Genomic DNA, 22,196 nt, shown 5'->3' with positions numbered 1-22,196 from the left:
CAAAATAAAAAAATACAAGAGTCAACAACACTTTCTAAGAGATCTATTGTTTTAATGTAATGCAACAATTAAAAAGTATGGAAAAAATAAGTAGTTAGTTGGCAAAAGTAACTAAAGACAGTGAAAAGAGGAAATAGAGCTTATAACACTCAGATACTACAGGCTTGGAGTTTTTTGTCAGCCAGCTTTAGAGAGACCCAGGTGTTGAGCATGGATGCCCTGAGTTTGCACCACACCAGGTGATTGGTCAATCCGAAGATCTGTGCAGCAAACTGGGCTGAAGCATCAGGAGAAAGGATGGTGGAGCAGCCAAGACCTATGAAGAGAAGCATACTTTGTTATGGAATGTATCCATTTACCTCCAACGTAGCCTACATATTAACAGATGGTGAAGGTAATGACACAATTTCAATTAATTTAATCAAGTACAACAGGTAAGCGGATTATGAGTTGCATGACATTGAGGGAGGTGTCTATTAAAAAGCCAATATGATGACCCAAATATTTTGGTCTGATATTCTGGGCTACATTGTGAAGGACACATCTTTGCCCATCAAATCATATGGCATATGCAGATCCTAGCCATTACAAAGATCAACCTCAAGCAGTGAGTGAAATCGAAATCAAACAAAGCAAAAATCCATGAAAAGGAACAATTAAGACACTAAACCCATATATGAGCACTGCTACATAGATAAACAAATCCCTTTCTGATTGTAGTCTCAAAATACTCTCATCAATTGAGAATCTGAGTTTTTCCAGTAGACCCATGGAGTTACTAGTAATCATTACCACTTGGCATGCGGAGAGACGACCACACATCTTGCGCTCCCCAGTCTGGAGTGAGAGGAGGACAGTTGATCACTGGGTAAACTGTGTTTCCGGACATGACTGGACCAAGACCGTTACTTCTACCCGCTACAGCCACAAACACAGTGGGCACGCCATCACCTAAAACATTAACATGTGAAGACAAATCCTAGATTTTCACCACACCACTCTGAAAAAGATAAATCTATGCAAACCTTCATATTCAGCCTTAATGCGAAGCGTCTCATCTGGGCCCTTATGTGCAGAGGTCACTCTCAAAATACAGGGAATGCCATAGGAAGTGCAGGCCTTTTTGATCTTTTCACAGTGAGCCATGTCCGAGGTGGAGCCCATCAAAACAACTACTCGGCCATTAGTTTGGGACTCGTGCAGAAGCTGAAAACATAGTAAAATTAAACTCAAATAATCGAGTCATTATATTGAATTAAGATGTTGGAAATGCAAAATATACCTGCACTCTCTCTGCAACCCACTCAAAGTTTCTCTTCACCATTTGCATTGCTTCAGGTGTGACCTCTTTAAGATCTCGATATACCTAGAGATGGACAAATAAAGAAGCCAAGGTCAAACTGAGTTGACCTCTTTTCAGGATTAAAACTCTTGAGTTTTCAGTTTCAGAGTGAAAACCCTGAGTCTGTCACCATGGTAACTCACTCTGAATCTAGCCTGGTTCAGAGCAGGTTTTATTTCTCTAAAAGAGGAATAGAGTCTGCCCCAGAAGGAGAATCGGAGCTTTATGTGCAAAATGATGGTGTGCAAAATAATTTTAAAGTTGTAAAATAGTACTTAATGAGCTACAAAAATGCAAGTGTGAAAACATGATACTAATTAGTCATTCAAGTATTACGGTACTTCACATCCCATGTATCAAGATCATAATCTGAATTTAACGTGTCCACAGTCATGTGATTTCCTGTCCCTTTAAGATGCAACTTGAAGCCTCCTCTGGTTTACCGTTGCCATGCGGAATCCTCTTTTCTGGGATCCATTGATCAAGGCTTCTCTCCTCAGCTAGCCTCAAAGTGAATAAACTCTGAGTGCTCCAACTATTCCAAACCTGTTTTCTGAAACAGGAAACTCCGAGTTGGCCTTGTCTGTGTAGAATAACTCAGAGTCATTCAGGGTTAGCTCAACCTGCTTTGTGAAATAGGGCCAAAGACTCAGGTCTGGGACAAACAAAAACTACATTTGGATCATGGGTACCTGCTTGTCCTTTTGTTGGCTTCGATCACCGGACGGCCACAACCTCCAGGAATCATTGTCAATCACATCAGCCAGGACAATCTCTTGAGTTTTTACATTCACACCAAACTCAATCTGAAAAGCAACAAGATATTGTAAAATTGTACAATTATAGTCATTGTTCACCTACATACAGCAGTATGCGTTTTAGATTGATGTACCAGTTTACTAATTACTAAATGCTTGAACTGCCCATTAACATTTCTGATCATGTCATTGAAGCATCTAATGTTTTTACTCTTGAGCATTTATTTAAATAACTGCTTTTAGTTCATCTTGAAAAATATTTTTCAACCTACCACTTCCATTGAACTGCAGAGGGCAGTATTGCACGGCTCACCTTCATATCGACCAGAGTGCAGTCCTGAGTGGCCCAGGCTCTCTCCAGAATCTCAAAAATGGCCACAGTGCTGCGACTCATAATATCCACCTCACATTTGCCGATCGAGAGTCCTGCCAGGTTGAAGTTGGCTGCAAGAATCTGCTCCTCTGACCACTGGGGATCATTGTTGGCATCGTCCTGGTAAACATTTGGGTAACATTAGACACAATGACAAAAATGTGGCAGTATACCAGGTACAAAATGTAGAAAATTGACCTTGAAGAACATCTCCATCTTGAGAGGAGAAAAGCGGTAACCCTCCTTGACTCCTGGATTTCTTTTGAGGAAAGAACCTGTTGCTATACGACGACAGACCCACTCAATAGGAATCATTTCACAATGGGCTGCAATGAAAGCTGTGTCCGAGTGCTGTTTTACAAAGGCCGTTTTAACACCTGAAAATATAAAAACATTAGGCATTATTATTCAATTGCATATCTTATTGCTAATATAATATACAAGTAGAAAATGGACAATCCAATTGTCCATCAGGTGCTTCATTGGTCATGGTCCTATAATTAACGTTTGGTCACATCTTTCTGAATTGAATGCAGCAACGTCACAAGCTTGTTATTTGGAAGTCGGCTGACACAGGAGTGACCTCATGTGAGACAAGTTACCATTTTTTATTAAAATTTCCTCAAGTCATTTGAAGTCAGTAATAACCAAATGGTTGCCAGCTCCAGTGTGTGCAAGGCTCTTAAAAGTATCAAAGGTAAATAGGCTAAAAGTTGTATTTGTTCAAGAGTACCACCTCAGTCCCCTCGTGACCCTTTATCAGAGGTCACGTACAACACATTAATCATTATCGTAATGAAGATCTCATAAATATAATAGTGGGTTCATCCATTACATTTGGAGGATAAAAATATATTTATTTGTCTTTTGTATTGGTGACATGAACAGTTATTGAAAGCCTGCCTTTACTTTATAGGTCCCTGTTGCTTTTATGTTTCCTCAAGTTGGCAACATCTGGGTCACTCTATATGAACTGCTGGCAGGCTTCCAAAATTATTACCTTTAGTACAAAAGTGCAGATGGAGTTATTTGGAGTAAGCTGAGTAACTTGCATGATTGGGACCTACCTATGAAGTCATATGGTCGGCTCAAACTTTTGGACATGGTGTACTCATATTTATTGCTGCCTTTATAACTGTCACATTGTCTCACCAGATTCCTGCAGCAGCTTAAACACGCAGCTCGTGGTTTTATTGGCGATGGCAGCCTTCCCCTCCATCTGATCCTTCCTCACAGCATTCCCAGCCGTGATTTGGTCCTTGGACTGGACCAGGACCTGCCCGGGCTGATCCACGAGCTCAAAGATCTGCTTCGTCTTGCCTTCGTTCAACTTTTGGCCAACTTTTATCTCTAAAAATGCGTAATTAAAACATATGCGTTAGAAAATGCCTCTTTGCAACGACAAGATGCAATAAATACTTTACCTAGTGTGGATGCCATTGTCGTCTGAAAGAGTCCGAGATCCTAAAACCAAGAAATGAATGAAATAAAAACTTTGGAAGAAGTTGAAGGAGATGGCGATGCTGCAAGAAGCGTGCAGTCCTGAAAGAGGGAAGTGGAGGATTCTTACGTGCTCTCTAAGCCAATCAAATGACTCCAGCTGATGAGACTGACCAATCAGATAGAGCCTTCCCTACCACGTGACGAGGAGATGCCCCGTTCGTCAAATATTTGTGAGAGGAGGATGCGTAACTTTTTCGAGATTATCGCTATCTGCTCGCATTCTTTTTAACTAGAACATAGACTGAATCAGTTTAATGAACAAGTGTTAAATATCTTGCTAAATATCTTGCTAATATCTATTTTCTTATCGTTAAAGACCACGTGTTATTGATCAACCGAATGTTGATTGATTCATGAGCTACCACCAGAGCACCTCTAATCTTCTGCTAAAACTCGGGAACTTTTTTGCTTATCTGAAAGTCGCATTTTTTCATCGCCTGAACTTTTCAAGGACAATTGGAGCAAAATGTCACGATCGCTTTAGTCAATTTATTAAACCACGTTGTTGCACAAACTTGGGAGCACGTGGTAGAAGCCCGAGGTACTGACGCACGTAGGAGCAGCAGACGCACGCCGCGGGAGATGGAGTTTGAAGAGTCTGGGATAGGGGAAGAGTGCGGGGTTTTCGGGTGTGTGGCAGCCGGAGAGTGGCCCACCCAGCTGGAGGTCGCCCAGATCTTGACACTGGGTCTTGTAGCTTTGCAGCACAGGTAAATATTCTTTTGAAAATGCCATCTACATTACTCTTGTGCCTCGTGTCCCACTCACTTTCCAGCAAAGTAAAAAAAAAAAAAAACAAAACTTCTCAAAATATCATACTCAATCTAGCCCAGAATATTCAGTCCAGCATACTTTTGTACAATGATGATGATTTCAGATTGTAATTTTGTATTTATAAATAATTTGTAATTTTTAAAGAATGTATTAGGTTTATCAACAACCCTATGACCCTACCCCTAGTTTTTATCCTCTTGGTAAACATATATAAAAATCCATATCTGGTTATTGGAAAAACTTTTCAAACATGAAACGAATACCACTGAAATAATTGATCAAAAATATCTGTCCACTGATTTTGTGTCATTGGTGTTATCTGCATTACTGAACAGTATTTTGTATGTTTAAAAATATGTGAGCAAATATTTCTGAGATCAGAAAGTAACCAAGCAAGACCAAGTAATAAGCCCCTTTCTGTGAAACATTTGTGAGTGTCTTTTGATTAGTAAGAGCAAAAAAAAAAAAACTGCTTTCCAACATCAAATTTTACCTTGGTTCAGTTTGGACCGTCACTGGTATTATGCTCTTTTGCAGCAGTATAAAGCATTTTTCTTAAAAGAAATGGGTTCAGTAGGGAAACAATACAATCTTAATACGATACAGAATGCTACTTTTGAGATGAGAAACAATAGATTAAAGCTACATTTTATAGAAATTTGTCATTGGTGTTACAATCACTAGTCCTACCGCCCCCTATTAAAAAAATAGAAGCTTTCTAATGTAGAGGCAGTGGTGTTACACTATATTGTCATTGGTGTTACTAACCTATTTATCATTGCAATTGTGATTGTTTTCCAAAAAGCTGTAACACCAGTGACATGAAACTCAATTTACAAAATAAATAAATAATAATAAATAAATTGATTAACAAATATACAATTATGAAATAAAGAACAAGGTTGTCCCTTAACACTAGTGGTATGCTACTATAGTACTGAATGTATCTACACTTTTTTTTTTTTTTTATGTAACAAATATTTATCAATTTTTGTCTCTTCCCTGTACATAATCAAAGTTATAACAGACAATTTTTCATTGATTGGCATTTACCTGGGTGTCTTGGGATGTATCAGAAGAAGCCATTGAATGAACTGAATTGATTTTTATAATGGGAAAGTGCACTTGCTCTTCTTTGCAAGAATCCACCCTCTGGACAGTGCTGACTCCTGTGTTAATACGTTTTCCTGTTATGGATTGGGCTGTGGGCGCTGAAAAGTAAAGAGAAGAAGTATCATAATATTTACTTTGGAGGCATTCATGTTTTTATAATTATTGATAAGACTTTTTCTTGACTGATCATTAGATCATTCTTGCTCTGATAAGATACAATTTTGAGTTGGGTAGCTTTTTTTTGCAGTAATAACCATAGATTTACTTGTAAACCACATTATTGGTCCATGTCAGCATCATGAGACCAAGTGACTAGATTAGACAAGTCACAGAAGGTAGTTGTTAAGGTCATGTGACAAAGTGGTAACTGCAGAAAATAGAAGTCTAACCTTGCTCCTCTGCTTTCCTTTTTTGTCCGCGGTTTGTTGAAGGGACATTTATTCTTTCTGGTCTTTTCTCCAATTGCACTGCAGATAGAAAACCATTAGGACATTATTTTAAAAGGGCATTAGTTACTAAACTTGTACAAGAAGATCTGTACCCCTAAAATGAAAAGGTGGTGAAAAAATACAAAAGTTATTATAAATTATTGCAACAAATATTGTCATTATAATAGTTAGCATTAGAGTAAATTGAATCATGTAGTGAACTGTACAGATATTTGTGATTTGATTAAGCAAGTTGTCTTTCATTTCATAACAAATGAGATTGTATTTCATAACAAATCTTGCAGTTTATGCCTAAAATCCATTTGGGGTAGATTTGAAATTGTGGGGCTGATTGACACAATGATATCATGCACATAAGCCAGTATTGATTCTGTCACTCTTTGGTTGATGAGTGAACACTGATTTCAACCTCAAGTTTACTCTGCTTACTGTCTTACCAGTGTGATTAGTTTGTTTATCCTTGCAGTTTTCTCTGTTTGTGTGTGTCCCCTCCTCTTGAGTGTTGGGTGTAAGTTCAAAGCTCATGGAGAGCCCAGATTCAGAGGTGCTTCCTGTTTGCGCTGCAATAGATGTGACATTATTAACATCTGGTAAATATGCATCTGTGTGGTCATCATTGTCCAATGTGGGGATCTGTGCAGTGTCCAGGTTATAGTCCATGTGCGACGTAGTATCTTGTGGTGAGCTGCTGATATTGTTATTTTTGGGACGATTCATAATGGCGTCTAACTCCTCATAGAAACGCATTAGGTGTCTTGGGTCTGACTTCTCTGTCCTGCTCCTCTGTAGGGACCTGTACAGGTACTTGAGGTTCTTGTACTTTGTATGGCATTGTTTCCAGTCACGCTCAATGCCCTGCTGCATCAGTAAGTTTGAGATTTGGATAAAAATGTCCCTCTTTCTGGTGGAGCTTTCCAGTTGTGTTCGAACGCGCTCATCAGACCAAACCTGAATGAGAGCTCTCACTTCCTGGTCACTCCAGTTACGACCCGTGTCTGAAATGGTCACCACCTGGATTTGGTCAGAGCTTGATGCATCTGCAGTGTGATAAAGACAGATTAGTAAATATTAGTGCCCTGAAAAGCTGCTTGTCTATCAATTTCAGTAAAATATTGTTTCACTTCAATACTCCATTATTCCACCTTGTACATAGATGTAAATAGTGTGTGATTTTTGTGAGGTGATCTATTTATTTATTTTGTTTAACACTGACACTTTAGAAACACTGACACTTTATTTCTTATTGCATGACACTTTATTCTTATTGCACAAATTTTATTCTTATTTAAATGACTTTTATTTTTTATTCTTAAATTCTATCCTGTGGTTGTGGCATCTGGTAACTAAGAGAATTTCCCTTCGGGGATCAATAAAAGTGATTCTGATTCTGATTATTTGTAGTTGTTCATGTCAGATTTATATTTACCTGTTCCTTTCCAGTTTCCAGTGTCCACTTCTCCATCACCATCATACTCATCGCTGTTGTCATCTATCAACATTAAAAATAATAATAAAAAAAAAAACATGGCTAGTTTTGTAATTCATATTCAATAATGATTTATTCACATTTTATTAATGTAATAAAGACTATTTTCAACAAACTACAATTTAAATCCCACTATAGTAAAACAATGTAGTAAAAATATAGTGAAATTTCACTATCATCATAATGCTCACCATCATCTATTTCAATGACCGTCTCATTTTCAGGGCCTGTTGTATTTAATGTTGCCATTTCTCCATCAAACACTCTCTTCTGCATGTCCAGGGACCCCCTCTCTAGCCCATGATCCAGCATTATGGCCTCCACTTCCTCAAAAAACTTCATGTACTTGTTGGGTCCCGCTACACTGCTGCTGCCACCTGCATCAAGAGTTGTCTTCACAGTTTTGTAGTCATACTTCAGGTTCTTGTATTTGGTGCGGCACTGCTTCCAATTGCGTACGATCCCAAAGTTTTTCTCCATCAGACGGGACATCTCCTGGAAGATGGTCTTGTTGCGTAGTGTACATTTTAGGCGCTCCCGGATGTTCTTGTCTGCCCAAACACACAGGAGCGCTCTCACCTCATCATCCGACCAGTGACGACCACCTTCTTCAGCGGTGCCAGCATTGTAGGACAGTGCACGATGGACAATAACCTTCATTCCTGTAAAAAATTACAAAATATTAAATAATTGGGACACATTTTAATGTGGCAATGATATCAATTTTTGTTCAATGTTGTTTTATAATATAAATATACTTCTAAATCAAATGTACTTGATAAGTTTTGTGCTCAGTGAGTTTCAGAACAACTTTCAAACTTTCCTTACAGGTATGTGTGTGGACTTTGCACTCACATGCTAGACTCTGACTCTTTACCTTCCTGCATTGGTGACTGGAACATTCCTCTGGTGTTGCCCCCTCCGTGCTCGTCTTCCCAGTCCTCCTTCACTGCTGTGGGGCCCATCCTGTGCCTCTCTGGGTTGTAGTCTAGCCCTGGGTCCTCCTCTTTGGTGTTGGTGCAGTGCAGTCCTAGACTCCTGCACTGGGCCTGGCACTCCCTCCAGCTGCGCAGCACCCTGAGCCTCCTCAGAGCGTCTGAGAGCAGCTCGTATGTGGCTCTGCTCTCCTCTCGGGGCCCTAATTCGCTCCACACTTTCATCAGGGCCAGCACCTCAGCCTCTGCCCACTGCACCGCGCTCTCCACCGGGACACTCTCACCTCCTCTTTGTTTCTGTGCTCTCTTCTCCATGTCTGAGCTGACCTCAAATGAAACGCTTGCTTTGCTTTTCTGTCTTTTGCACCATCCCCCGTCTGGCACTGCTGCCTCGTTCCCTAGGCAACCAGGCGGCTAAGCCCGTTAGCTACGCCTCTGTTCCTGAGAGCTGCCTTATGACTGGCTTAAGCTGTGTGCTGTGGGGGAGGGGCCGGCTGTAATTTGAGAAGCAGCTTGGTGAATAGACTGAGAAACTGCAGCAATATGGCAGCTCAGAGTGAAAAACAAGTGGCTTGTTTTTCCAGATTTACTCAAGAGCTTTTCAGACTACTACAAACACAGCTAGGGGTGTACACTAATTCTGGTGTTGTTGTTCTGATTTGGATCTTGTTGGTTGGACATCAATTTTGAACCACCTTTGCTTACTACAGTTGGGACAGTTAGATATAAGAGATTCTCTTCTTTACCATCCCCCATCCGGCTCTGCCTCCTGAGACAGGGAGCTAGCAAGCCTCATTACATCTGCCTTTTTATTACAAAAAACTGCTTTGTAAGTCACTTGAATTGTGTGGTGTGGCAGTTTTGCCTAAACCTTTTCAGCTCATTTCCCCACATTTGCATAATAAGAGGCTTTTGATCAGGCCAGAATCATGACCTTGGTGAGTGTGTTTTTATCTTTTTAGCTAAATGACACAAGACAATCAAGCATGTTGAACATCCTTAAATAGCTTATTATAATGCATTCACTACATACATTCTTGACATAAAGGACACACATGGATTCTCAGATGCTGAACTGAGGGTTGGGGACGGGTTTTGCTTAGACCTGGTGTGCTAAAAAATGTGTTTTCTCAAATAAAATAATCAATTAAATCCCTAGTTTAGTCAGATTATGGTATGTAACTAGTGTGATTACAGCAATACTTCCTGACATGTTAAAGTTGTAAAACGATTTCACATCATTTGTCCAGATTTATCCATATTATTTATTTATATTCACTTTATCCTGTCACTTTCAAAGCCAACTCTTCCTGAGATGGTGCAGTGTGTCATTGGAAACCAGTTTTGCCATTCGCCTTGGGCTCAAATAGCACTGAGATGGTTAAAGTCTTAACATGTCCCATCTTGCTAAAACAACATGTATGCTTTCTATTTGCAACTGTGATTCAGATGCGACTTGGTTGCCTCCACAGGGGCCAGGAGAGTGCAGGGATCGTCACAAGTAATGGAGCCAGCCCACCCACATACACCGCCCACAAGGTAAAGACATGTCAGTCCAGGTTTGTTGCATGAAAATGACTTATTACAGCCTTTTAAGTTAATGTATAAGTCACATTTGTATACAGTATGGGATATAATAGTATAGCATTGTAAAAAGGAATGATTGGAACAGGAAACCGATGCCCCGTACAAGATCATAAAGATTAATTTGATATTATATTAATATTATTACAACTGTAAAAAATCAGCAAAACCTAATATTGTTTATATATAAATTAAGTATAGTTGATTCATATCCCAGTAATTAAAAAAAACAAAAACACTTTGAAACACTCTTTAATGGGACACTTCCAGATACATGTTTTAAAGGCCATGCCCAAAATTACAACTGTAACTGTAAATTTGCCAAGTTTGCTTGCATTAATCCAAGTAAATTCTTGAAGTTCTAACTTTACCACTTTGCCAAAACCTAGAACCACCTTTCACATATTAAAGCCAATTTTCTGTCTGTATTACAATGTTGTGCATCCTGTATAGGGGATGGGATTGGTGAGCACTGCCTTTCCCCCTGAAGCCCTCCAGAAACTGCGCCATGGAAACCTGGGAATCTGCCACACACGGTACTCAACTACTGGGTTCTCAGAGCTGCAGAACTGTCAGCCATTTGTGGTTGACACACTGCATGGCAAGATCGCAGTGGCTCACAATGGAGAGCTGGTGAATGCACAGGCACTCAGGAAGAAGGTGAACACTAAAAATAGAATGGGTTTAGATACTGTGCAACAGATACCATTTGTTACAGATAAAATTTGATTTATGTACAAAATAAAACTATGATCTATGGCTGTAATTCTCATTGTACTGTGAAATTGTGCACAAATTACTTTAAACACTACTGTTTCACTATTAGATGATTAATTTAATGATAGATTTATCATTTATTTGATGAGAGATTTATAAAAATGAAGACTAATTTTTGTCTATAAAAATTTTCAGAATCATAAAAATACAAGCATAAATGCAGCCTTGAAGTCAAAGAATACCAAATAATCATCTTTCAGGTGATGCGTCACGGTGTAGGCCTCTCCACCAGTTCGGATAGTGAGCTGATCACACAGCTGCTGGCCCTCACTCCACCCATGGAGGAGCTGAACAACCCAGATTGGGTCGCAAGGTCAGTGGGGTAATACATCAAATATTACAGCTGAGGGTAAGACATAGTGCTTATAATGCAGCTCCTTCATCAAAGAATCATGTGCATGAGTGCACTAAATGTGAAAACACCCTGCATTGTTAGTCAAGCTCTCTTTTTAATTCTCCAAACACTTATAGAATACAAAAATATTTATAGAGAAGGTGGTGATTTGACTTGTTCTATATACACAAACATAATAAATAGCAAGGTGCTAAGGTTTACAACGCTAGTTAAGCTTAAACTAACCACTGGAGGACATTTAGGTGGCAGTACATGACTAGTTGTAGGATTTAGGTAAACAGCATTTTTTAATGTTTTTGTATTTTTTGCTTTGTAGAATTAAAAACCTTATGACGGAAACTCCTACATCCTACTCACTGTTGATGATGTTCAAAGACGTTATCTACGCTGTGAGAGACCCGTATGGGAATCGGCCCCTTTGCATCGGGCGAGTGGTCCCCGTTTCGAAACTTCACAGTTCAGGTAAAGCAATGTGAGGCAGATGGAGATTGCATCACAGCCACTACAAGATATATAAGCGTTTTAAAAAAACACAAATAAGGAATGACTGATAAAGAATGGCTCTTTACAAAGAACAGGTTATCAGAGTTGCGTTGAACTGTAACTTGACCTTTGAGCGTTTCGACAGAGGCCAGTTTTGGGTTGGAGAATCATTATTCCCCTTTGTTTGACCTTTAGGAGTAGAGGAGGACGACACTGAGGGATGGGTGGTATCTTCAGAGTCTTGCAGCTTTCAGTCCATCGGTGCCAGGTCAGTTTTGGGCGTAATGTGAAAAATAATTTCATGTTCTATTATGTGTAACAATTCTATGCTCCTGTCATTATCAGGTATTACAGAGAAGTGTTGCCAGGGGAAATCGTACAAATCTCAAAACATGGAGTCAAGTCTCTGAGCATTGTCCCTCGTCCAGAAGGAGACCTCCCAGCATTTTGTATATTTGAATATGTTTACTTCGCCAGACCAGACTCAATATTTGAGGGTAAGATTTGTAATTTTATCCCCCATTTGTTGTAATAAATTAAAATGTTTTAGTTTTCTTTAGATCAGATGGTGTATACTGTCAGGCAGCGCTGTGGTCGGCAGTTGGCCATTGAAGCCCCCACAAATGCAGATGTGGTCAGCACTGTCCCTGAATCTGCCACCCCTGCTGCCCTGGGATATGCACAACAGGTGGGTCCTCCTCACACGTCATACTAGTTAAATGTAAAAGTTGTTGATTGAGCCTAATTTATAACCCATTTATATGTTTTAATAATCTAGTTTTGCAAATCTATAGCAAAATCTAATGTAACAATATTAGAAGTATTAATGTACAACAATATCCAGTTGTATCTACTCAAATTACATTTCTGTTTTTCCTCCAGTCTGGGTTGCCGTACATAGAGGTTTTGTGCAAGAACCGTTATGTTGGCAGGACATTTATTCAACCAAACACCAGATTGAGGCAGCTAGGAGTGGCCAAAAAGTTTGGAGCACTGACCGATAACTTTGCTGGAAAACGGGTTGTGCTCATTGATGACTCCATAGTCAGAGGGAACACCATCTCACCCATTATAAAACTGTTAAAGGAGGCTGGTGCAACAGAGGTAAGATTTCATCTCAAGTAAAAAAAGCAATTGGGATGTGTTAACCTCAAATGGAAACTATACAATATTATACTTGATTCCATGACTAAATCAAAATTAAACCAGATGCAAATGGCATCGTCAATATAAAATTTGTATACCTGGGGAAAAAAGTAAAAATATAATGCAGGATTTGATATGTAACAACCAGCGGGTACCATCAACCACCTGTATGTGTCCTATTTACAAACCAGAAAGTCCAGAATCCCCTCTCAATACACTACTAAATACGACATGTTGGTTTATTTTTTATTATGCAGGTCCACATCAGAGTAGCCTCTCCACCAATCAGGTACCCTTGTTACATGGGCATCAATATACCCACCAAAGAAGAGCTGATTGCCAACAAGCCAGAGTTTCAGGACATTGCTGGATATATTGGTATGTTGACTATATTAAATCAGTGTCATATTTAGCAGGTCGAAATTAAAGTCTTTCCTCCCCTTTTTTGTCCAGGTGCTGACAGCGTTCAGTATTTGACAGTGGAGGGTCTGATTTTGGCTGTGCAGGGGGGAATTTCCTCCAAAGACAAAGATGAAATGATCAGTAACAATAAATCCAGTAGTAGAGTGGGCCACTGCACTGCTTGCCTCACTGGGAAATATCCAGTGGAGTTGGAGTGGTAGTAACGTAAAAAAGGCATTTCAATAAAAATTGACCAAAACAAAAATATAAACTTGAGTTGCTTTTGGGGCTGTACAATAAGTGCAAAAGAAGCTGTGTTGACTATTGCAAAATTTGCATAATGGTAAATGTTGTCAAAATCAATATGTTCTAAGAGTCTAAAGAAGCATTACTCCAGAGGCAAGTTTCAGGTTGTAAAATACTGAGTTGGATTGTACCATTTATTATGCAATTGTCTTTCCATCTACTGCAATTTGGTCAGCAGTTTGTGCAGACCTAATTTTTGGTTGACATTCAGTTGTTTAAATTTATCTGCATATTTACATACACTGTTTGTAACTGAAGCCTGCTTGTGTATTTTACTTTACATGTTCTTTATATAATGAGCCATTAGAAACACGCACAAGACTAGATCTAAAAATAATTTAAGAGCCTATACTTTGTTTCCTCAAATTATTTTTTGAACCTAATGTAAAACCTTAGAGGATAGTAAATGAAAAAAATAAAATGTAATGCTGACAAAAGGTTTGAAGTGTACTTTTATTATGGCATCTGTCTGTAGATGTTAACAAAACATGTTTATCAAACAAGCCAAACAGGCTGTATCATTTGACTATTAGTAGAACCTGCATTTGTAGAACTTGCATTTAGTTTCTTAAAATGTTTACGTTGTAATCATTGTTAACATAAACTTTAACAAAAAAAAAAGTTTCTTCTGATTATTTGCTTCCCCAGTTGAACTTTAGTGAAGCAAAAAAAAAAAAAACACACAACAGGTTTTTGACCCACTTATTAGAGGCCATCCTTGAAGCGCTTGGATTGGGGATAACTGTCCAAATCCCTATGGCGTTTTCTCAGAAGTGGACGATGTGGTGACAAAGCAAGCGCTGCCAAATTGTTAACAGAGTGCCCCCTGCTGGTTTCTGAGTTCTTCACACAAAATCGGCAGGGATGGCCTTGCAAGTGCATAGACTTGTTCAGGCAGACGAGTTTGTGGTACAGTTTTGTGAAGTCATTGTCAAGGTCCTTCGTAGTATAAGGCTCACGGTTCAATGTCAGAGAAGAGGAATCAAAAGAAAGGCAGCGGCGAAGTCCATGGTGTTGTCTTCCTGATGTGCCCATTTGAGGTGAAGCCAGCTGAGTGGAGAGCCGCAAATCTGAATAATCAAGATTCCTCCTGGATAATGTAATCTTTGGTGACATAGATGAGACACAGTTAGATGCTGAATTGAATCTACTCCTCTCCTCTCGGGAGATACTTTGCTTCATATATGATGATTTAGGGCTTGCAACATGAGCATAAGGTGATTGCCGAGGACTTTCCCTGCTGGTGTGTAACTTGAAAGGACTTTTTCTCACAGGGGATCCATAGATGTCAATCTGTTCACTGAAGGTGTTCCTGCTTGCTAACCTGGATTTGTGAGGGCTTTGTCTGACAGGAGATGAATATGTTTCATGCCTCTCTTTGAACAGTGAGTTTTCTGCTGCATACCCAGAGCAGTTACCTTGCATGTGACATGGAGACACACAAGATTCCTTCATCCTAAAGGAGATATCCTGGGATAGCCTATTTGGGAGATAGTAAGAGCTTGAGGGACTAGAGGTGTAAGTGGAGTAGCTCAAAGATGGCTCATACACAGTAAAGGTTTTGTTAAGCTCTCTTCCATGCTGTTCACTGAAAGCAGACGATTCCATGACGATTGGAGTGGCAGGCACCTCTTTTCGTTTCATAAGAGAGCAATAGTACTGCGATTTCTGCCCATTAGTTGCCGTCTTAACAGGAGACGGTGAACCAGCTTTAATTATTGTAGAGGAAAGGGTTTTACAGGGCTTTTGGGATTATGGTGTTGCTTGTTGAAAATGTCCCTTCGTCTTTGATTCTTAGGTCTTTGTGGAATGTGGAAAGAGTTGGTGAGTGGTGTCCTGTTTGATTTATGCCATCTACGGTACCTCCTCACCACCGAGTCAGCCACATTAGAGACGTGTTGTCGTCGCCAGGCCTCCCCGATTTGACTGATCATGTTTGGGTAGAGGTCTACCAAAGAGCTGCCCTGACTCCGGAGAGACATTTCCAACTGTTCATCTTGATCTTCTGGTTGGTCAGACATGACTGTGTAGTTTCTGAGACTTTCATCAAGGGGGTTCACAGTATGATTTGTGGCTTCATTTTCTATGTCTGGAAATGTTTTAAAAGGATAAAATATTAATTAGTCTCAAGTTAACCATGGTTAAAGTTAAATATATCTTATTACATATAGTATCTATACATTTGGTTCACTAATGGTTTAAATAATCATATTATTACCATCGTCTGATAAGCAGATGGTTTCAAAGCAGTCGGTTCTCTCCTTATATGTGTAATCCACCTATTAGAATGTAGACACAAGGACAATGGTCATCATAATTATACAAAAGTAAGTCAAATTCAAACTTGAGCTGAAATAAATGTTTATACCTGGGATTCTCTGCTGTTTTGCACTGGAGAAGGAAAAATAAATAAATACATTTGGTACATTTGTCTGACTTTATTCCTATGAAAACACTTACATGATAGCGATTTCTCTTTTAAATCAGCAAATCCCTGAAGAAATGATAACATTAAAAAAGAAAAACATTTCTGTATGTGCATTTGTCCACGTATAGGTACTGAATGAAACCAAACCTTAGAAAATGTGTCGACATTCTTCTTTGACAGTGTCATATAATGCTGTAACGCTAGTAAAGCAAATAAGATAAACACGGATTACTACAGGTAAGATTACTACCCCTAATAGCCTATAAATGACTAGGCCATTGTATTTTTGTTTTGCGTACTTTCTATATGGGTATTGTTGAAGTCCACTTCTATTGCATCGTCTCCATATTGTTGAATCTTGGAATACTATAAAATAAGATACGCGTTTGTTAAAATCATTCTACTTGGAAATAAAGATGTTAATGTTAGCAATTTAGCACGTAACTTCGCACCTTTTCAGCGATTCTTTCCAGGGATCGTTGGTAGCGTCTGCCATTTTCCTGTAGTTGATGTTTAACGGCTTCGTCCATGGCTATAGATCACTGACAAATTCTTCCAAGTGGTGAACTGTAAACTAAAAAATAAAACCTAAATGAGGAAAAAGGGCGCGTCGGATTTGAAAAGCCCTAAACTGCTGCACAGTGAACGTTGATTGGGCAAAATTACGCGACGTTCAGTGCATCTGGGAAAATCTGCAGGATACTCGGATAATTATTTTTAAGAAGACATATAACATGAAAGACAGACGAAACAAACGAAATAGACACCAAATACAAACATTTAAAATTGTCTTTATTCATTTTAGGCTTATTTCCAATGAATTAATAACCTCAGAAGAGTGTCTCGTGCTTACGTCATAATTAGTCGACAACGGCAGATCTAGGATTAAAGTGCAGTAGAGAGCATGGAGTGTCAGACACTAAACGATATGTTTGACAAGACTTCGTCCTGCTTCAGCGAGCAGACCGCGGTGATATTTGACGACGGCACGGGGAGACCTGAGTCTCTGAGCTACGGTCACCTGCGCGCGCTCTCCGCTGAACTGTGCAACATCCTGCGGGAGAGTCTTCCCAATAAAGGCGTAATTGGCCTGTACTGTCACGAGCACTTGCTATTGCCCGTCTGGATTTTGGGGTCAGTTTAAAAATCGGAGTGAACATAAGTTCCAGATGTTGTAGTTCTCAACAATGTTTCATTTGTCCACTTTCAACCAAGGAGCACCGCAGCTTCATGTTTGTTATGAAGCAACGTGACAGACGTGCAGCTTCATGTGTACTTGTATGCCAATTCATTCATGAATTAGATAGTTGAATGTATTGGCATAACTGTCTGAGTCTTCTGTTTACTTTTAATTGACCTGTAGAAGTAATAAAAAGTAAAAGATTTACAACGTGGAAATTCCAACAATATTTTCACACACACATTTTATATATATATATATATATATATATATATATATATATATATACACACACCCCACACACACACACACACACACACACACATTTTAAGTGTATCCCTTATTTTAGATAGGGGTGATAGTCAAGTCAGTCACTGTCAAGTATTGCTGTACTGTAACGGGGATGTTAACTGGTTGAGTCTATTGTTTGTTTGTTTTTTGCAGGATCATGCAGACACCTGCTGCTTATGCTCCACTGGACCCGGCTGATCCTGGTCTGCTCTCCTCCAGAGTCATGGAACGCTGTGGTCTCATATACTGCATGGTTCAGACACAGCTCCTAGAGGTAAAGTACATCTTTAAATCTAACACCAAACATACAGAATATTGAGGTTAAATTGAAGTAGGCTTCTTACATGTGCTGTACTGGGGTTTTATCACAAATATAAGAAAACTGAAAAGTATCAAAATGCATTTGCTGATTTGAGTGAATTGCCTTTCTATTTCATAAGAGAACAGTAATATGATTCATTGAACTTGTTCTTTCTTTTCATTTTGAGTATGTGCAATAATCAGTTTTTGTCTTGCATTGTTGTGTTTTAAGATATTCCAGAAAAGTCTTGGAGAAATGTTAAGTCTGGCTGTTTGTGTTGCATTGCCCAAGTTCAACATCACAGTGGTAAAAGTGAAATCCCTACATGAAGCTGAGGCAGATGAACAAACAGAAGGAATGAAACGTCAGACAGAATATGGCGCTACTGAGCTCAAGGACACTTTTGCCTATGTGCTCCATACATCTGGAACAACAGGAATTCCAAAGATTGTGAAAGTACCACACAAATGTATACACCCCAATATATGTGACTTAAGGTAAGTCTAAACTGTGTATTTTTGTTAGAGTGAGCCATTCATTGATTTTGGCCATCACTGTAGTTTAATGTTTCAGATTGAAAAAGGGGATGTGGTTTTCCTTGCATCACCTTTGACTTTTGATCCGTCTGTGGTGGAAATGTTCATGGCATTAACCTCAGGAGCAAAACTTTTAATTGTTCCAGCTCTTCTGAAGAGGATGCCCAAGCGATTGACCCAGCTGTTGTTTAAGTCTCACAAGACAACAATTTTTCAGGTTAAGAATCTAGCTATTCATTATCTTCTATCTGTCCCAAAAGTTATAAAATAGTTTTAAATAATTCTGAATGTAAGTTTTTTAAAGGACCATACATTAACAGTTTCTACACCTCACTATAACGTCGGTATGTATATTTTGCAGGCTACTCCCTCTTTATTTTCTCGCTTTGGTCCAAGTATCCTGAAAGAGGATGTTTTATCAGCTAGCTCCTCACTGCGTATTTTACTTCTGGGGGGAGAGTCCTGCCCTACTCCAAAACAGCTTGCAGACTGGAAACACAAAGACAACAAAACTGACATTTATAACATTTACGGCATCACCGAAGTGTCCTGCTGGGCCTGCTGCTACAGGATCACAGAGAGAGAGCTGCAGTCACGTCAAACGTGTGTATCCTACCTCAGAAATGTTGTCATTTGTTTTTATACAGACACAATGACAATGGCACATAACTGAATGTCACATTAATCTAATATATTGATCTTCTTTATGGAAAAGTCAAATTTGAGTACAGAGTCTAAGTAAAACTTAACTACTAAATCAGTGTGGTATTGACAAATCTAAACCAGTTGTTTGTTTTTTAATTTTGCAGTTCTCCTGTACCTCTTGGAGTTCAGTTGTCAGGCACTAAGGTAGAAGTCCGAGATGAACACGGAGTGGTTATCAAAGAGGGAGACGGACAAGTGTTCATAGGTAGGCTACAGTGCTAACCACCAGCAGCACGACGCTATTGATGGCTCTTCTTATTTCTGATTATATCATACAAAATGTGTATTTTATAATGTTCACTTTGAGTCATGCGCTGATTCAATAGTTTGGATAAGATAAGAGAACCTTTATTTGTCGAACAATGGTAAATTTCAGTGTTGCAAGTTCAGTTTCATTACAGGCCTAACAGAAATATATATTAAATTTTGCTATACATACGTGTATGCCTGGTGCAGGTGGAGAGCACAGGGTGTGTCTATTAGATGATGAGGACACATTGGTCTCCGGGACGATGAGAGCCACTGGAGACTGGGTGAAGCTCAAAAATGGACAGATGCACTTCCTGGGACGCAGAGACCGAATGATCAAACGGCACGGACAACGCCTCAGTTTGGACGAGGTGCAGCAGGTGAGAGGCTTCAAATTGGAACTAAGAACATGTACACAACAACAGCGCGCACTCAGCAGGTTCAGACCACAGATTTTTTTGGTTGTTGAATTATCATCCAACACCTTTTGAACTACCATGATTCTAAATGATATTACTACTAACTAAATACTAGTTGTGTAAACAAATGGTAATGTGTGGCTTAGCCAAAATATGATGTGAAATGTAAGGTACATATAATGTATGTAATTACAAATAAATGTATTTATTAGTTCTCTTCTAATACAACATAATACAGTGTATATTAGAGTCTGCTGTTAGCAGTAAGATAACAGCAGACAAAGGGGAAATCCAACTTCATCCTTATAACATCATTTTTTTCATACATTTTACTCATTAACATTGCTATATTATCTTATCGTGTTACTATAATTTGATTATGTTTCAGCTCATATTAATGGTACCGCTGGTGGAGGCCTGTGCAGTGGACATTTATGAAAACCATCGGCTGATTGCGTTTATAGTGATGTCTAAATCAGAGGGCTCTAAAGTTTCGCCTATCGTTGTCTGTGATGCCACAGTGAAAGAGGAGCAGGAGGGAGGGGCTGGAGACATGGGTAGAATCATCCTAGAAGAGTTATCCCAAAGCTTAGCTCACTTTAGTGTACCAGACACTGTGGTGATTGTACCTGAAATACCACTGACCGCCCATGGTTAGTATTGATCCAGTATGAAACAATATGCATTTGAGTCCTATTAACTGTTATGTACTAACAGGGAAAGTGGACATGAAGGCACTTATAAAGACCTATCAAACTCATCGAAGTGGATTACTGGGCAGTTCACAGAGAGATTTCACAAAGCAAACTCTGGAGTCTTTATGGCAGGTAATAATTCATTTATTTTAGTAAACTAGACTTGGGCTTAGACAAATTTAATTTACCCACAAGGGAAATTGCTTACACATAGTAGCTCACAAATTACAATATAATAACACAGCAAAATAAGGATGCAATAATTCAAAATATTTAAAGCAGCAAAGATAGCATGTACAAATATATAGATCTGTATGTGTAAAAATAAAGGGTGAGTTGTACAGTTGTATGGCATATAGTGTGAATGTAATCCTTTATCATTCACTGTGGGAACGGATCTGTAGGAGCCTGTTTGAGAATGAGCGCCTCTGTCCCTCTATAGTTTGATGCAGTGGGTAGTAGTTTGAGGTAGAGTAGTTTGTCCAGATGTAAAATGTAAAATTCAATTTTGCACTAAAAAACTCGACCCCATGTTTTGTGTGTTCAACAGAATTCCCTTGGTCTTCCTAAAGACGTACCCATAAATGAGGACTCAAACTTCCTGCTCAGTGGAGGAGACTCTCTTAAAGCATTAGTTTTCCATGAGGATCTTCTTGCCATTACTGGGCTTACCTCTCTAAATCTTTTAGAAATCATACTTGATGGCACTTTCAAAGACCTATTACACCACATTTCTGAAGTTAAATTAGTATCACCACTTGAAAATAATGGACATGTCAAACGAGAAGCAACAAAACGACATTTGGAAAACTTGTATGAAGTAATGGCAAAACGAGAACGCACATCATCTGAAAAAATATTTAAAGTTATAAAAAGAGGGAGTCAGATAATTGTGATGTCTAATACTAAATCTACAGCACATTTACAGACGACTGAAGATGTAACATTGAATAACATGGGTGAATTTAAAACTGTATCACTTAAAATGCATTGGTTGTCAGACACTGGAAGATGTGTAGACGCCTCACCTGTTATTTTAGTGCAGCAGATGGACACGAGCACTGTGTTTATTGGTTCTCATTCGCACCGGATCCAAGCCCTGGACTTGGACTCCGGAAATCTGGTTTGGGAACGGGTTCTCGGGGACAGGATTGAAGCTTCAGCCACAGTGTCTTCATGTGGGACTCTTGTGATTGTAGGTCAGTATTCAAGTCAAGGTACAATGCTGCAATTTTTTTTAAAGGATGACTCACAATCAGCAAACAAATCTAAAAAAGTTACTTAGGTCACCTTTAAAGTACTTTACATTTCATTTGCTTTACATTTTACTAACAGTCACAACGTCCAATTTTTTTTTTTTTTTTTTTTTTTAATTTAACCTTTATTTAACCAGGAAAGTCCCACTGAGATTACTAATTTCTTTTTCAAGGGAGTCCTGGCCAAGACAGCAGCACAATTGTGTTACATTACACACAGACATTTCAACACATCACAAAATGGATTCTTAAAAGCAATTACAAATCATAGACTTAATTTCCAAACCTTTCAACATAGATTTAAACTGAACTATTGAAGTCAGTTCTTGTAATTTCAAGACTTTTTGTAA

The 22,196-nt window shown here is 39.0% G+C and overlaps 4 protein-coding genes across 5 annotated transcripts in view; 2 read left to right on the top strand and 2 right to left on the bottom strand.

Moving 5' to 3' along the window:
- Positions 1-34: 34 nt before the first annotated feature.
- On the bottom strand, positions 35-9,114 carry paics (phosphoribosylaminoimidazole carboxylase, phosphoribosylaminoimidazole succinocarboxamide synthetase). Its single transcript, XM_033964734.2, has 15 exons — positions 8,676-9,114; positions 7,990-8,460; positions 7,739-7,801; positions 6,750-7,349; positions 6,253-6,330; positions 5,804-5,961; positions 3,898-3,937; positions 3,626-3,823; positions 2,672-2,850; positions 2,414-2,593; positions 2,035-2,148; positions 1,283-1,366; positions 1,026-1,206; positions 793-951; positions 35-316 (listed from the first exon to the last, which is right to left on the bottom strand). Exons 1-15 carry the CDS (start codon positions 9,046-9,048, stop codon positions 150-152), a joined length of 3,045 nt encoding a protein of 1,014 aa, XP_033820625.2. The 5' UTR covers positions 9,049-9,114; the 3' UTR covers positions 35-149.
- A 3,013-nt stretch (positions 9,115-12,127) lies between these two features.
- ppat (phosphoribosyl pyrophosphate amidotransferase) lies at positions 12,128-13,728 on the top strand. Its single transcript, XM_055221225.1, has 6 exons — positions 12,128-12,200; positions 12,278-12,429; positions 12,483-12,620; positions 12,815-13,036; positions 13,336-13,456; positions 13,532-13,728. The coding sequence occupies exons 2-6, from the start codon at positions 12,394-12,396 to the stop codon at positions 13,699-13,701; spliced, it is 687 nt and encodes a 228-aa protein (XP_055077200.1). The 5' UTR covers positions 12,128-12,200; positions 12,278-12,393; the 3' UTR covers positions 13,702-13,728.
- Positions 13,729-14,220: 492 nt separating this feature from the next.
- si:dkeyp-117h8.4 (uncharacterized protein LOC572032 homolog) lies at positions 14,221-16,840 on the bottom strand. The gene is made up of 7 exons (XM_055221224.1): positions 16,667-16,840; positions 16,514-16,580; positions 16,362-16,414; positions 16,247-16,280; positions 16,155-16,177; positions 16,005-16,065; positions 14,221-15,875 (listed from the first exon to the last, which is right to left on the bottom strand). The coding sequence occupies exons 1-7, from the start codon at positions 16,742-16,744 to the stop codon at positions 15,502-15,504; spliced, it is 690 nt and encodes a 229-aa protein (XP_055077199.1). The 5' UTR covers positions 16,745-16,840; the 3' UTR covers positions 14,221-15,501.
- A 236-nt stretch (positions 16,841-17,076) lies between these two features.
- Positions 17,077-22,196, top strand: part of aasdh (aminoadipate-semialdehyde dehydrogenase) — a 7,117-nt gene continuing 1,997 nt past the window's right edge. The window contains exons 1-10 of one of the 2 annotated variants that reach the window (XM_033965704.2): positions 17,077-17,348; positions 17,839-17,959; positions 18,218-18,483; positions 18,547-18,739; positions 18,884-19,125; positions 19,332-19,432; positions 19,684-19,856; positions 20,284-20,548; positions 20,613-20,722; positions 21,141-21,789. In XM_033965704.2, the coding sequence (XP_033821595.2) occupies positions 17,119-17,348; positions 17,839-17,959; positions 18,218-18,483; positions 18,547-18,739; positions 18,884-19,125; positions 19,332-19,432; positions 19,684-19,856; positions 20,284-20,548; positions 20,613-20,722; positions 21,141-21,789 (2,350 nt within the window). In that variant the 5' untranslated portion in view covers positions 17,077-17,118. The remainder of the gene's footprint in view (positions 17,349-17,838; positions 17,960-18,217; positions 18,484-18,546; positions 18,740-18,883; positions 19,126-19,331; positions 19,433-19,683; positions 19,857-20,283; positions 20,549-20,612; positions 20,723-21,140; positions 21,790-22,196) is intronic. The other variant, XM_055221166.1, reaches the window with a different exon arrangement.

Source organism: Periophthalmus magnuspinnatus, chromosome 4, assembly GCF_009829125.3.
Source record: "Periophthalmus magnuspinnatus isolate fPerMag1 chromosome 4, fPerMag1.2.pri, whole genome shotgun sequence".
Taxonomy (NCBI): domain Eukaryota; kingdom Metazoa; phylum Chordata; class Actinopteri; order Gobiiformes; family Gobiidae; genus Periophthalmus; species Periophthalmus magnuspinnatus.
The sequence above is the reverse complement of the archived record's forward strand: the minus strand, read 5'-3'. Positions and strand labels throughout refer to the sequence as shown.

What these genes read in the sequence shown, in the direction of transcription:
- si:dkeyp-117h8.4 (XM_055221224.1), bottom strand. Translation starts at nt 16,744, where the DNA reads ATGGACGAAGCCGTTAAACATCAACTACAGGAAAATGGCAGACGCTAC. An exon ending in TGGAAAGAATCGCTGAAAAG is followed by an intron (nt 16,581 to 16,666) that starts GTGCGAAGTTAC and finishes CTTATTTTATAG; the next exon opens with TATTCCAAGATTCAACAATA. An exon ending in CATCTGCTTATCAGACGATG is followed by an intron (nt 15,876 to 16,004) that starts GTAATAATATGA and finishes AAACATTTCCAG; the next exon opens with ACATAGAAAATGAAGCCACA.
- ppat (XM_055221225.1), top strand. Translation starts at nt 12,394, where the DNA reads ATGTTTACTTCGCCAGACCAGACTCAATATTTGAGG. An exon ending in ACCAGACTCAATATTTGAGG is followed by an intron (nt 12,430 to 12,482) that starts GTAAGATTTGTA and finishes AAAATGTTTTAG; the next exon opens with TTTTCTTTAGATCAGATGGT. An exon ending in GGACATTGCTGGATATATTG is followed by an intron (nt 13,457 to 13,531) that starts GTATGTTGACTA and finishes TTTTTTGTCCAG; the next exon opens with GTGCTGACAGCGTTCAGTAT.
- paics (XM_033964734.2), bottom strand. Translation starts at nt 9,048, where the DNA reads ATGGAGAAGAGAGCACAGAAACAAAGAGGAGGTGAGAGTGTCCCGGTG. An exon ending in TAAACAAACTAATCACACTG is followed by an intron (nt 6,331 to 6,749) that starts GTAAGACAGTAA and finishes TTCTATCTGCAG; the next exon opens with TGCAATTGGAGAAAAGACCA. An exon ending in GCACTCTGGTCGATATGAAG is followed by an intron (nt 2,149 to 2,413) that starts GTGAGCCGTGCA and finishes GTTGCTTTTCAG; the next exon opens with ATTGAGTTTGGTGTGAATGT.